Here is a 15304-nt window from a genome sequence, read left to right on the forward strand (position 1 = left end):
GTGAAAGACGTGACAGCGGGACTTCGCTGAGAAACGCTTCAAACACTCCGGGGGGGGGGGAGTCTCAGCCCCCCCTGGAAAACTCCGGAGGGGACTCGGGCCCTGGAGGCAACTGCCCTCCCCCCCCCCCCCCCCCCGGTAGTCGGCGCCTATGCAGCTTTTACTGGAAAATGGCAGGAACAAATGTCCCTAATAATACGGCTCCAAAGCCTGATGTAATCCCAATACCTGTAATAAAAATACTCGGTACAAACACCAGGGCACTGCTGACTTATGCCATTGCACAGTTGATTGGAACGAAAAAAATTTCGGTTGGATGGCGTGAAAGTAAGATGAGCCTCATCTACAAAGGCAAAGGTGAGAAGGATAAGAGTAGCTCGTACAGGCCAGTTACAGTAACGTCGGTGATATGTAGAATTGTATGCAAGCAATAATATTGGAACTATCGAAGTGGGGGGAGAAAATGATGTACTGGGGCAAACAAAATGACTTCAGATCAGGCAGAAGCTTAGAGGATAACATGTTTGTACTAACTCAGTGCATAGATATTTCAGTAGCTCCGAGCAGACCTTTATGGATAGCGTTCCTGGATATTAGTGGAGCCTACGACAACGTAGACTGGGAATTGTTTTGGGGTATTCTCAGGGACGAAGGCGTTGATGACAATTTTGTGGAGCTGTTGAGGGAGGTATACAGATACAACCGGTCAGAAATTGTAAATTAAGGCCGAAAATGTAATCAAGTAGTGGAAATTCACCAAGGACTGAAGCAAGGATGTCCTCTGTCGCCATTGATATTCACGCTTTGTGTTCAGGGCATAGAAAGACTGGAAAACAGCGAATTGGGGTATATTTAACCTACATGGGTCTTATTTATCCTACGTTTAGCGTACATTACTATTACTATTTGTTTGTGGTTTTTATGTTGCCATTCCAAAAGTATTCTGTCTCTTGTATTTTGTACTCCAGGGCACTGGGAACTAGTCAAGCTGACTTGTCCGCTTTTCTTCCCGCACTCCCTCACTTCATGAGTGAAAGAAAGGATTATTATTATTATTATTATTATTATTATTATTATTATTATTATTATTATTATTATTATTATTATTATTATTATTATTATTATTATTATTAAATAGACAGATTAAGCGACAGAAGGTCCCCGGAGCGACGTACGCGGACGACATAGTGCTACTAGCAGACAATGCAAGATGATGATGATGATTATCTGTACAAATGGCACGTGCCCTCCGTGGGGGATCGGCCAAGAATTGGGCGGAACAAGCAAGCAAGCGAGCTGTGGCTGAGCTGGCCAGCGCTGCAGCCGTTTTAGTAAATATACTTCGGAAATAGCCTTTAGTGTTCAATCCATCGTTCGTGTAAGAGAGAGAGAGAGAAAGAGGGCTCTTTATTAGAAAAACAGAGAATTTTGTCGGCGCGTATATAACCGCTACCATGCTACTCTGTATAGGGATGCGCAATGGGATTGAAAGATTCCAGAGGAGAGTGGGAGAAAAAGAGAATAAAAATAAATATGAAATGTCCGAGTGGACCTGATACTTATATTTACAGGTGACATGGCGGGTAAATTTAGGCTTTTGTGTATGAAGTGTGCAATCTTTAAGGCTTTCCTATTAGGCCAATTTCTGAAAGGTATTTGAACAATAAATCCAAAACCCGTCGCTGTTTTGAAGGGCCGGCCGTTAGACCTAAGATGCTCGGTAACGTTAACGGTTCATGGCAAATCATGTCCTTTTGTTGCTCAAAAACTTCTCTCGTCGCGGTACGCGGGGCATTCTAGCAATATGTGCTCCATTGTCTCTATGTTGCGATAGTTATCACAGGATGGGTTAGTGGTAAGCCCTATGCGGTACAGATTCGTGTATGCCACGTTCAGTCGAAGGCGATGGTGTGTCTAAGTGTCGAGGAAGTGGTCGTGCAATTTTCGGCCTCATTTCTGGGTCAATGTAACGCAGGAAGTTATCTTGGTGAAGCGGCAGGTTCCTGATGCCGTCTTCTTCTTGATAAGCGATGTTCGTGTCACATTTTGATGGAGGTTCCCCGCCACGGAGCTCCGCAGCGGCCGCACCGTCCAGCTTTCCACCATGGCTGATCGTCTGCATCTACACCGCGGCGGCTCCAACAACAACGTACGCCACGGTTACCGATGCCCGCGGCTGTGGCATGTTCTCCAGTCAAGATAATGTTGAAGCTGAGGTCAGCATGTATGAGCGTGTTAGCGAGAACAACGGCTGGGACCGTATACCATGATGTTCGCAAACGTGATATTCTACACCGCGTGTCTGTTTCCGGACTGGCGAGGACGAGCTGGGGTGCCTTCAAGGACAAGCTCCGCCACCTCTTTGGGTGAAAGAAAGGAGCTCGCTATCGGAGGGCACTGTTCCGCTCAGTCGCGCGTATCGTGCACACAGGACGTGCTTACTCTTTGTCGGAAAGTCGACGAGAAAATGGCCGAGGTTGACAAAGTAGCCCACGCCCTCATAAGGATCGCGGACGACGCCTTAATGTAATATCTACAGATACTTGCCAATATGTGTGGCAATGCAACGACACGTCTAGGCCTTAAGTTCAGCACAGAGGAATCGGGAATTATGACATTTAATGAAAAGACGAGTAATTACGTGGTGTCAATTCAACAGCAAGTCATGCCAATATTGAAGCAATATAATTACCTCGGCGCATGCGTAAACGAAGGAAAGATTTACTGAAACACCCTAGAAGGTAACCTGAAAACAAAGGGGAAGCGGAATGCAGCGGAACTGAGGGCGCTTCTGTACCAAAATAAATATGAGGTGGTGCGCGGAATCTGGAAGGTCGTTACGGTGCCAGCGCATGACGTTCGCAAATGCGATGCTGTGCTTAACATCTTGTCTGGATTGGAAAAATCGGTAGGCCGGTTGGCTTTGGGAACCCACGGGAAAAGCACAAATGGGCAGTGCAGGCTGACATAAGTTGGGCCACTTTGGAATTCGGAGAAGCCCATAGCAAGATTGGTTTTGAAGAAAGACTCGGAAACATATGGATCAGAGTAAATGGGCGGCTGAAGTGCACAAGTGTCTGTACCTGAAAAGCGCAGATACAGAATGCAGGAAGAGGTCGAGAATGTTGACAACCATACAAGGTAATTGAGAACAGACAACCAGAATTAATCAGAAAGAAAGTGAGAAAAACAGACAGTGAATTGGATGCAAATAACGAAACCAAGGAAGACCATGGAGGTTTACAAAAATGGGAAGAAATAAATTAGAAGGGCGAATATGTACGATAACACGAAGGCCAGTGCCTTGCTATTTGAGGCTCGAGCTAGTTGCCTGCGGACAAGAACGTACCGGAGGAAATGTTCGCAACAAGATGAGCCATGTGTATGCGGCAGCCAAAAACCCGTGCTAATGGCATGCGAAGGGATTCACCCAGCGAGACCCGTAGGCAACGCACACCTTCCAGAAGCGCTTGGGTTTAAAGTGGATGGAACCATCAACCCGTCAGCACTCGAGATAAGACATATTTGGAGTATTAGAGGAATAAAAGCAGCGAAGGAATTGATACGAGCGGATCTATTACTGACATACAAGGTGGATAGAGAAGTTTTGAGGAAGAGAGAAAAGATTTACGTTTCAAAGGGATGTAATAAATCACCACCTGTATCATCATAGAAACGCGAAAGTGGAATCCTGCTGCAGTACACGCCTCATACAAAGCTCATTTCGGCGCTGGCAATATGTTGAGCTATATTGACTCAATAATAAACGCATTACCGTCGACAGTCATGGTGAGATGGGTTCCGCTGAATTTTTATTAGTTGTTCTGTTCACCTGTACTATAGCGAGGAGTGCCATCCACGTTACCAAGCCTCTGCGCTGTGATAGCCTCCGTAGAATGTGTCGATGCTGTAACCGTGACCACTGAAAGTAGAAATTATTTTTTTTAATGACAGCAGACTTGTGCGAAATCACGGAATCACAACCCAATTTCCAGCGACGCTATTTCGTTCGAGCAGTTGTAAGAATAACTTCTGTTACGTGTAATTATAGCTGGGAAAAAAATAGCAGCTCAAGGAGGAACGAGGGCGAGACGAGAAGCTGGCCAGACGAACACAAGACGGGACTCGCGTCTCATTCCTTTTTGAGCTGCTATTTGTTCTTTCTCAACCACGAACAAACTCGCCCAACAAAGGCGTTTTACTAGGCAACGTAATGATATGCACTGCTCGATTCGCCGGCACCACCTTAACCAGTTGCTGAGCCGTGCCATTCGTTTCAGCTGTGCAGCAATGGCACGCTGTGAAAAGGTGACGATCTTTCTGCACCCTCCCCACTGTCGATGCCGACTTGGTGCGAGACACGGGCGCCATTAGTGAAACCCCCCGTACGCGCGTACAAGCGCGATCATTCAAGTCGGTCGGGTCTGCGGTTCGGAACTTACGCACACCGCGCACATATTAGTCGGACACTCGGACAATCGGGGTTTGAAACTCAAGCGTATGCGCTCTTGAATGCGTAATTTATTGCACGGGCCGCACCCGGAACAGTTTCAGTTTTGACTACACATAACCAATGCCATGTGTCTTACGTTTGCCAAATATAAACTTTGTGTAACATACAAACAGTTCCATTGGGACACTGTGAAACATAGCGTAAAGAGTCATGTAAAGCTTTTGAGCACATCCTAAGAAGTTTCACAGCAGAACAGTTATTTCTACTAAGAACGAGAAGAAAGGAAACCGAGGGCCCGGTTTTTATTAGTCTTATCATAAAAGCCCATAAACAGACACCAAGGAAAAAATAGGGGAAATTACATGTACTTATTAATTTAATTAAAGAAATGATAACTTAATGGAAACGAAACAACTGGCCGCAGGCGGGGCACGCACCCACGTCTTCGCATTACGCGTCCGATGCTCTGACCACTTGAGCTACCGCACCGCTGTTTTCCGTTTCTTGGCTTCTTGTGATATGAGCAATGAAAATCGGGCCCTCGGTTTCCTTTCTTCTCGTTCATTACATAGCAAGGCCTCGAATCCGCCAGCATTCATGCCTTCAGATAGCATGTGTGGGTTTATTGACCAGTTGTCTTCGCCCAAAAAGATCACGTACACGCGGCACCTGTGACAGAAAGGATGTTTCACATCCGCCGCCAAGCTTTGTGAATGATGGCGCTGGCTGACACTCCCAAGTTTAGTTCCAGTATATAAACACAAATACCCCAGAAAGTGGGCGGGAAAACGGCGCCGCGGTAGCTCAGTTGGTAAGAGCGTCAGAATGCGAAGACGTGGGTTCGTGCCTCACCTGCGGCCAGTTCTTCCTTTTTCAACCACTTTCATTTCCATTAATTTATCATTTCTTTGTTTCAATTGGATACGTGCATGTCATTTCCAATATGCTGCCCTTGGTGTTTTGTTGGTTTTCTATGATAATGCTACTGAGAAGCGCTCGAAAATGTTATATACCAGTTTTAAGTTCTCTGAATGCTCGCCAAGTCTACAATTTCAGGAAATGCGGGGATTGCTATAGACAACAAGCAGGTAAATTTTGAAATATCGATGTCAATTAGAAACTTTATTTGGTCGGCGAAGTGACCCGTGTTTTTGTTTACCTTTTAACCATGTTTCATCCCGACCAGACGGGCTTCCGTCAAACACTGAACTTCATTAGGAACTAAATTAAAATTATTATACACTCGTTATATATCATTATGCAACATATAATATTATGTAATATTATGCGCTGGTATATATTACTATACCTGGGCATAATATCCTTGTGTAGCTACTGAAAGCACAATAGACGTTACTTATTGCCTATGCATTGCGAGATGCTACATGTGATATTCTGCAAACACGCGTCGCAGTGTGGAGTCGAAGGTCGAAAACAGTCGATTGTCGTTTAGCAGTTTGGCAACCCTGCGAACAAGTGCTGACACCTGTCGTAGGCCCACTACGCTCAGAAACCCTTTTTTTTTATTGCGATCGAAATTATATGGACACTCCAGGTGCATTGCTGCCGTCGGCGTGGTGTCACCGTCGCTGAACGTCCTACGCTGTATGTTCGTGTGCAAGTGTGTGAGGGGAGCCGACGACCTCAGCTCAATGTCGGCCGCGCGAAAGGGACGAGAGCGGGGAGGAAGCGCGCCGTCTTCCGTCGCGCGCGAGGCACCCAACGTTGCGAGGCGCCAGGGGGAGGAGGTCTGCTCCTGCTGCAACTCCGTATCTTGAGAGCGACCTGCGTTGGGGGGCAGAGTCTAGGTGCGTCGACGGCTCGTAGCTTTGTGCGTGCTGAGTTTGCGTTGAGGCGATGCACAGCACGAAGGTCACTTCGGTCGCGGCTGCTCCCACGCTTGCTCACGCCAGCGAGTGTCCGCAGTCATTGAGCGTGTGATGTGTTCAGGCTTGCTGTGCGCGCTGACACCATATGCTTGTTAATTTAGTTAGCAAGCGAATGTTTACAAGTTGATACGGCCGATGAAATTGTTATGCTTGCTTTGTATGGCTGCCTGCCAATTTGCTATCGCAATCGATTTCGTCTTTTCAGCGAAACTGCGCCATTTTTTTAACCTCCGGCTCGCTTGAAAGCTCGCTTGAAAGGCGAGCCGGAGAAAGAAATCTGATGCGGCTCGCTTAGCAGGCCGGAAGTTTTCATGCACAGCGCAACTATTTCTGCGATTTTGTTGCTGAAATTCTTAATTGAGACCTATCTAAACAAGGTGATCGTCAGTAAGGAACCTTTTGGCTTCCCCCAAACACCTCAGTTCGACGCCACAAAAGAGAAACTTGACCGCAGCACCAAGCGAAAGAGCTGCAGTGAGCCTGGATGTCGTAGTTATCTTTGTTTATTTGGACAGTGTTGCCAGCCCAAGTAGATGATTCTGGAGTTGCCAATGCTAACAAGCCCGTATTGCAGCATCGGCCACCTTTCTGTTGCAAAGAAATTGAAGCCGTGTCGACATGTACTTGCTTTGGATTGACTTTGACTCGGACAGCATACGCTACGCACGAACGGGTGGACTCGGTTTTATAAGTACGTGAGGGTTTTGGTGTTGGTGTTGCATATTTGGAAGGGGTAAACTGCGCGTAAGACGAGGATACGTGAAAGAACAACACAAGTGCATGTGTTGTTGTTGTTCTTTCACGTGTCCTCGTCTTACGCGCTGTTTGCCCAGTCCAATTACAATTACGACTCCTTAACGCATGCGCGAGCTTCTTATGGTAAACTTCACTTTATGCCTCACTGGCGTGCGTGACAAACTTGAATGTCAGGAGCGATTATTACGGGAAACGGAGCAGAGACCGCGCGCGCTCAAACTGTGCAGAACCACGCATTCTAATGTCATCTACTTTTAGGTCTACTTCCACTGTTCCTATGACGCTCAGTGGCCGCAGTTTTTCCGGCTACCTCGATGCTTTGCCTCAGAAATCAGATGGTCTTAATTTTCTTTTTCAGTGAGGTTTAGCGTGCTGCTCTATCACAGGTCGGGCTACACGGAGCGAAAAAGCGGCGTCAAAGCGGCAAACGGCCGGCCATCTGCGTGCAAAGATGTGACCACCGGCCGCTGAGGCAGGCGGACGTACTTCATATAGGCTCCCACTATCCACACGTATTAGGCGGTCCAATACATGGCACGCCTCAATCAACGATCTTTCCCGACTCGGCAAGTTTCACTGCACCGATCGAGACTACTCGGGACCGCGTGAGTGGAACCTATGAAGCACCGAATCTCCATGGCGAAGGCCGACGGCCTAACCGCCCCCGCCACGGGAGCTGGGCCTACACGCTAAGCCTAGGCGCGGTATATAGGATTCCGGGGCTTGACGTCACTGATACCTTGCGCTGCTGAGATCTCCAAGCAACGAAATTCCAGACCCCCTCCTTCCCCGTGCTCCGCTTTAGAGACGACAGCGATAGTGAGCGGCTCACTAGCTCACCGCACTCACCCAACGTGACAACGCCGCCGGCAAGTGAAGACACGACCCCGGATTGTCTGGCTCATCCGGAGGACAGCTCGTGGGTTACCATACGGTATCGACGGCGCCCACAGGATTCGACTCTTCCCGAACAAGGTGCTTTCTGCTCGACCAATCTTCGCGCGCAACCGATCCCACGCGAGACGCCACGGAGCGCTGCGCTTTCGCGGCCGCTTCCCGTAGATGACCAGGAGGTCCGACCCTAATCCGGTGTCCGCCTACCTCGTCGGGGCCATATGCCGAGCCGCCGGAGCGCCACCGACCGAGACGGACCAACACCCGTTCGGACCAAAATATGGGGATGGTTGGTGCACCCAAGGAGCCCTCTCCATCCGGAACATCCTTGGACCGAAAGATTTCCCTGCCTCAGCGTGCACTACCGCGCCCGATAAATCCTGCACGGGCCGGGTCGGGGCGTCGCCTGCGGCCACACAATCCTTCAGGCGCGAATGACGGCGAGCACGAATACAGCCCCTTCGTCTCGCATCCGATGCTGTGGAGCGGAGCACCTCGACAGCGCACGCTTTGCCTACAACTGGGCCATCGAGCCGATCCGTAAACCCGTCTCCATGCGAGACCTGTGCCGCTGGCAACCAAACACCGAAACACGTTGGCAAGCCACAGTGTCAATCCTATGGGAGAGACCATCCAATCGTTCTAATGCACGCAGATGACACAGCTTTATTATTCACAGGAGAAACATTTTCTGCACTGCAAACGCATGTGACGTCCGAGTTATCAAAAATTTCCTCATGGTTTTTAGAAAACAAACTGATTTTAAATAGCAATAAGACAAAATATGTACTTTTTCGATCGAGGAGAAACAATGTTGACACCAGTCAAATAAATATCACGCTAAAATAAAAGCCCCATCCAAGAAGTTGATTAGCTTAAATATCTGGGCGTCATATTTGACCAGCATATACATTGGGAAGCACATAATCATAATGTATTCAAGAAGGTCGCATATGGTTGTTACTCCCTAATTAAAGCAAAGTAATATTTCCCTCTCGAAGTACTCAAATCCCTTTACTGTCCCTTTTGCCATAGCCATATGAGTTATTGTTTAGAATCATGGGGCGTGACTTACATGACATACTTACAACCTTTACAAAAACTACAGGAAATGGTCCTGAAAATAATGAGCGCTTCAAATTATACCAGTGATACATTTAATGATGTTTTCCAAACACATGTGTTATCCGTTAACGCACTATGTAATCAGAAGACCTCAATTTCAGTTAATAATATTTTATGCACGAACTTTCCTATTCCTCGAAACGTCTTCATTTCCAACTTGCAGTACCAGACACGCTTTAAAAGGTAACCTCAACTTACCAAAGTGTTACAATGTATACGGCGAAAGGTTAATTGAATTCAGTGGCACAAAAATCTGGAATATTTTACCCCTAGAAGTTAAAACCGAACGTAATTTCAAGCAGTGTAGCAAATTCTTTTTTCTTGATAACCAGAATCTCTAACTTACTTGAATTCGTTATGTGCGAGTATCTTCAAAATGTTTCTTGTCTGTATAACTCATGGCGTGTTCCGCAATACTGTGCTGTTAAAATCTGCGGCTGACCTGTCTTTTTCATTTGTCACTGGACCGCAAACTAGCCTTCCCTGGCTATCGGTCCAGATATCTGTTTAACCATGATAATGTGAAGAAAAATAAAGCACTTGCACACACACAAACAAAAAAAAAATCACGGACGCCAACTGCCCGTCCCGCGTCAAGCCCCTGCTAAACAAGGACTGGGTGCTCCGCGCAATTCAGCAAACGAACAAACTGAGAACACCACATCATCGGGTGGGCCCCACCGCCCACCCCGAAGGAGCTCTGGCGGTCCCGATCACGGGCCCGCCAGCGCCACCGGACAAGGCAAACCTGAAATCCCCAAGCAAGGTACCCGCCGGGCCTCGATAGATAAGTTGGGCCGCGGGGCACCCACAGCTCCTACCTTCACCCAAACGGCCACAGGAGCTACATTTCTAATCCTTAACCTATACAGCTCACCGCGGTCCCGCCACAGCACTTTCAAGTGCCTTCTCGCCGAATTCAGCAACCTAGGCTCGCAGCACCTCGTATATCGAGATTTCAAGGCCCTCATGTCACCTAGCACTACCCAAGGGCCCAAGGGGAACAAGTGTGGGATCCCAACGGCCGTTGCACTCTCCTTGCACATCCCACACAACCAACCTGACTTGGCAACAGCGTCTCGCGCGAGACTTACCCGGACCTCGCTATAGTCAAATGGGTCGGGCCACACAGTCAAGTGGGGCACAGTCGACAAACACCTCGGTATCATCGTCTCACGCCAAATTTCGATAATCCTATCCTCTCCGGCTGCAGTATAATAGACGCCTGTTGTCGGAGGACGCTTTGAGGCACTGAAACCAAAGTAAGCACCAATGACGACAGCGTATTTTTAGACAAAAAGTGAAGAACTGGCGTCGCTGTTGGAGTCCTTCTGCAACGTCTGCGCGACGCTGGGCCTCTCATTCGCCGTGACCGCTGCCACGTAGTCGCTTGCACGCGAAGCAGATAGCAAGACGCACTATACAGGCTGCACATGCACCAAGCTCGTGCGGGAGCGCAACGTAGCCAGACGACGCAATGCCAGCCCGCTATAAGATGCTCACAGCTCAGTCATTTGTAAACTCGTCTATCAAAGTTTTTTTTTCAATTGCTTAGTCATTAACAATAGTTAACGGAATGAAGACTTTTCCTGCCTTTTCTTTGTTGCTGTTGTCTTAAAAAAACACGCTCATCGACTCTGGCGACACTGAGGCGGCCTTTGTCGCTCCGCGTGGCCAGCGCGCAGTCGGCGTCGTCTATTTCGCTCCCTGTAGGCCGGCCCTTACGAACACGTCTGCACACACAGCGTGCTTCGAACTGCGCTGTAGTAAAGTTCACTGCAAATGAGAAATGCATGAATATATACAGCGTCTAGACTGCTCCTACAGTACGAACTTTCTTTTGTCCACAAAGTGAGATTCCATCTCTCTTGGCAGTCCTACCTTTTTCCGGTGCTCTCTTTGGCAGGGCTTTCATAGTAGGGCGGTTCTTCCGCTAGACAGTCCTGCAAGAACCGGCATTCCATGACTCACACTTTAGAGATATTAATTCCGAACGGTGTTACGGAGTGGGGCATTCTCATTCCGTTCCGTGGAGCTATATAGAGATACCCGTAATTCCACTCCTTTTAACTCCTCGGAATGATAACAGTTGGGACATTATTTCTCACTCCTGTAGGGGTGGCTGAGCTGATTTATTCCGCTCCTCCAATTCCAGTAAATTATGCTTTCTGTATAATTCTTTACTACATTCCCTTGTGGGCCTAGTAGCGAAAGCATTTTTGCAGTATTACCAAAGTTACAAATATTGTTACATACTTTTTGTTCGCGTACGTAAGTGCTATTATTCTGCAACTTTGACGACTAACATAAAAACGCATGAATATGTTTCGCTGAATGATCTTTTTTGTCTCACATTTATGGCACATTCGCCACATATTACAGCACACCTCTTTGAACGCCTGATATTGCGCCTTCTGGATACTCGCCAGTGTGAAGAAAAAAAAAAAACAGACATTGCGCGCGTAACAGATCACCGTTGACCCGCGTAGGGCGCAACCATTTGCGATGTCGTTTATGGCCTCCATCTGTGCAAACAGAGCATGCTGTTGCTAAATTATTATTGACAGCTAAGAGTTGCTGACTTGTGACGCGGAAACGGTATCTTCAGATGTACACCTTGTGTGCAACAAGCCGTTGTTTATAATTACCGCGCTGGAAGTAGTCGCCTGTGGGTATACGTGCCCAAAGAGCCGGTACTCAGTGTCGAACCGAGATGCTCCGATTCACTGAAAACGGTTCAGTTCCGGTTCAACGCCGGATCGAAGAACTGATGCGGTCCTCAAAATTCGTTCTAAGTGGTTATGCCTTGCAAACTGACCGACTAAATTCGTAAATTGCAATAGGTGCCGTAAAGTAGTTAAGAAGTGAATTTCCGTCAGTTAGTTGAATGTGTGTTTCGATTTATCGAGCAAGCAGTACCCGCGTATTTGAATAATCCAACTCAAGCACTAGAATTACGCCATCTGCCACAGGCGATCTTTAAATATTCTGCAAAACTTTATGATCACCCGGTGTATCCTACGCTGTTTAAGTAGGCGCGTTTCATTAAAGAATGCGGGTGCAAGAATTAACAATTACCCTGTATTGGCCGCCAATCTGCACTAGCTTCTGTCTCGTGTTGACACCAGCAGAAAGGAATGCCTGAAAGAAAAAACAAGGCTAGGTGTGACAGAAAAGTAAAAAAATCTAAATAATTATAATACAGATAAATGGAAATAAACTGGATATAACGTTATCCACTCTCGGCAGCTCGGCCTTCGACGTAGCAGAAGATGGATGTACCCGGTGTCTCGTGGCTTTTGGGGTGAGAGAAGGGGGCCGCCATTCTTTCGCTCATTTTGAGCGCTGGTCGAGGTCGTCGAGACGTCTCGTGTACCTAGCCGCGTTTTCACGGTCGCCTGCGTACGCGGGCGAGCGTGTCAGGTCCCGACATTTTCCGCCATCAGGTGGCCTCACAGCCTGCAGTGTTATCTGACTAAGCCAGCTTGGATGCTCGGTTGTCACAGCCAGAAGTTTCGAGGTTATTTTTTTGTTTTTCTTTTAAATCTGAAGGTGCTCGCATTCAGCTGCTCCAGTACACTACGTCTCCAGGCTTTGAGTGGTGCCTGACACCGGCGAAAATGCCGAGAGCCACTGGGGCTTTACTAATCCAATTAGAAAGACCCACTAAGCTTCAACAAAAGACACCCCCTCACCAGAACAGGAATTGGCTTCCCTGGTGCAGTATTCGGCCACTCCCTCCCAAATGACTCATTCGATCAACCAATGGCTCTCAGTCCCCAGCTGCTGCGGAGCACCTGACCAAGGCGGCGGTCAGACCTGTAACGCAGCAGAGGGTGCTAAGAATCTCTGGACCCGGACAGGCCGCCAGTGGAAACTAACCCTGGCAACATTTAACACCCGAACTCTATCTAGTGATGCTAGCCTAGCAGGACTCTTATGAGGAACTATCAGGCATTGTTTGGGATATCATTGGCCTTAGTGAGGTTAGAAGAACTGGTGAGGTTTATACAGTGTTGAATATTGTCCACGTCCTCTACAATAGAGGACTTCCAGATAAGAAGCAGTACGGAGTAAGATTCCTAATCCATGAGCACATAGCCGACTACATTGACGAATTCTACATCATTAATGAGAGGGTAGCAGCAGTAGTCGCAATAAAATTTAGTGAGAGGTATAGATTAAAGGCAGTACAAGGCTACACTCCAACTTCCAGTCATGACGATGAAGTAGATCAGTCTTATGAAGATGTGGAATAAACGATGACCAAAGTGACTCAGTATACTGTCGTAATGGGCAACTTCAGTGCAAAATTGGGGAAAAAGCAGGCTGGTGAACAAGCAATTGGCAACTACGGTGTCAATTCTAGACACACTAGAGGAGAGATGTAGGTAGAATTCGCGGTAAGGAATAGGCTGCGAGTAATGAACGCCTTCTTCAGGAAGCCTAGCAACAAAAAGTGGACCTGGAAAAGTCCTAATGGTGAAACAAGAGATTAAAATGATTTTATACTTTCTGCCGATCCCAGCATCGTGCATGATGTAGAAGTATAAAGTTGGCTAAAGTGTGGTGATCATAGGTTAGTGAGGTTTAGGATTCACCTCAGTCTGAAGAGAGAGAGAGAGAGTAAAATTGGTCAAAAAGAAACGGGCCAACCTAGACACAGTATATAAAAGCAGACTAATTTAGGCTGGTACTTGCAAACAAACATGCAGCCTTAGAACAGCGAGATGAAGATGACATAGATGTAATGAATGCAACCATAACTGCTTCAGAAGCAGAAATTGAAGTGGGAGGTAACGCACCAAGGCAAACAATAGGTAAGCTCTCCCAAGCAACGAAGGACCTAATAAAGGAATGACCAAGAATGAAAGCGTCCGACTCAAGAGATCAGATAGAATTCGCGGAATTGTAAAAACTGATCAACAAGGAGAAAATAAGGGATATTCGAAATTATAACGTGAGAAAGACTTACTGAGGAAGCAGTGAAAAATAGACGCAGCCTGAAAACAGTTAGAAGGAAACTAGGCATCGGACAAACCAAGATGTATGCCCTGAAAGATAGGTAGGGTAATATCAGCTATCTTGAAGATATAGTAAAATCAGCGGAAGAATTCTATACTGACCGGTACAGTACCCAAAGCAGCCTCGAGACCTCCATTTGACGTAGTAATGAACAGGTTACAGAGGCTCCTTCTATAACAAGTGATGGAGTTACAAGGGCCTTGAAAGACATGAAATGCGGAAAATGAACAGCAGGAGATGGACTACCAGTCGATTGAATCAAAGATGGTGGAGACATAATGCTTAAAAACTAACTATACGAACTGTCCATCGACTTCAAGGGTCCCAGAGAACGGGAAGAATGCGAACCTTTTTCTAATGCATAAAAAGGGAGACATTAAAGAATTGAAAATTATAGGCCCCTTAGCTCACTTCCAGTTTTGTATAAAATATTTACCAAGATTATTTCCAGAAAAAAAAGGCAACACTTGACTTCAGTCAACCAAGAGAACAGACTGGCTTCAGGAAGGGATACCGTACAATGGATCACATCTATGTCACCAATCATGTAATCGAGGAATCCGCAGAGTACAATCAGACTTTCTATATGGCTTTCATAGATTACGAAAATGCATTTGATTCAGTGGAGATACCACCAGTTGTAGAGGCACTACGTAATCAAGGAGTACAGGAGGATTGCGTAACTATCTTCGAAAAATCTACAGAGTTTTCACAGCTACCTTAATTCTACGCAAGAAAAATAGGAAGATGCCTGTAAAGAAAGAGGTCAGACAAGAAGACACAATCTCTCCAATGCCATTCACTGCTTGCTTGGAAGAAGTATTCAAGATATTAAACTGGGAAGGCTTAGAAGTATGGTTCGACGGAAAATACCTCCTTCGGTTTGCAGATGACATTGTTCTGTTCAGCAGCACTGGAGTTGTCACAACAAATGATTGAGGACCTTAACAGAGAGAGTGTAAGAGTGGGGTTGAAGATTATTATGCAGAGGACAAAGATAATCATGAACAGGCTGGCAGGGAACAAGAGCTCAGAATTGCCAGCCAGCCTCTAGAGTCTGTGAGGGAGTATGTTTACCTAGGTCAATTAATCACAAGGAACCCTGACCATGAGAAGGAAATTCACAGAAAAATAAAAAGGAGTTGAAGTGCATACGGCAGAC

The 15304-nt window shown here is 46.8% G+C and overlaps 2 protein-coding genes across 4 annotated transcripts in view; one reads left to right on the forward strand and one right to left on the reverse strand.

The window, feature by feature from the left end:
- The window catches only part of GEFmeso (Guanine nucleotide exchange factor in mesoderm), a 380310-nt gene that overhangs the window by 17204 nt on the left and 347802 nt on the right, over positions 1-15304 (forward strand). The window lies entirely within an intron of this gene.
- Positions 3788-15304, reverse strand: part of LOC139047661 (uncharacterized) — a 34630-nt gene continuing 23113 nt past the window's right edge. For 2 of the 3 annotated variants that reach the window (XM_070521539.1, XM_070521538.1), the window contains 3 exons: positions 12196-12258; positions 10999-11060; positions 5955-6238 (listed from right to left, as the gene is read on the reverse strand). In XM_070521539.1, coding sequence (XP_070377640.1) covers positions 6103-6238; positions 10999-11060; positions 12196-12258 — 261 coding nt within the window. In that variant the 3' untranslated portion in view covers positions 5955-6102. Of the gene's footprint in view, positions 3923-5954; positions 6239-10998; positions 11061-12195; positions 12259-15304 lie in introns of those variants that run through there. The other variant, XM_070521540.1, reaches the window with a different exon arrangement.

Source organism: Dermacentor albipictus, chromosome 7 (genome assembly GCF_038994185.2).
Source record: "Dermacentor albipictus isolate Rhodes 1998 colony chromosome 7, USDA_Dalb.pri_finalv2, whole genome shotgun sequence".
Lineage (NCBI taxonomy): Eukaryota > Metazoa > Arthropoda > Arachnida > Ixodida > Ixodidae > Dermacentor > Dermacentor albipictus.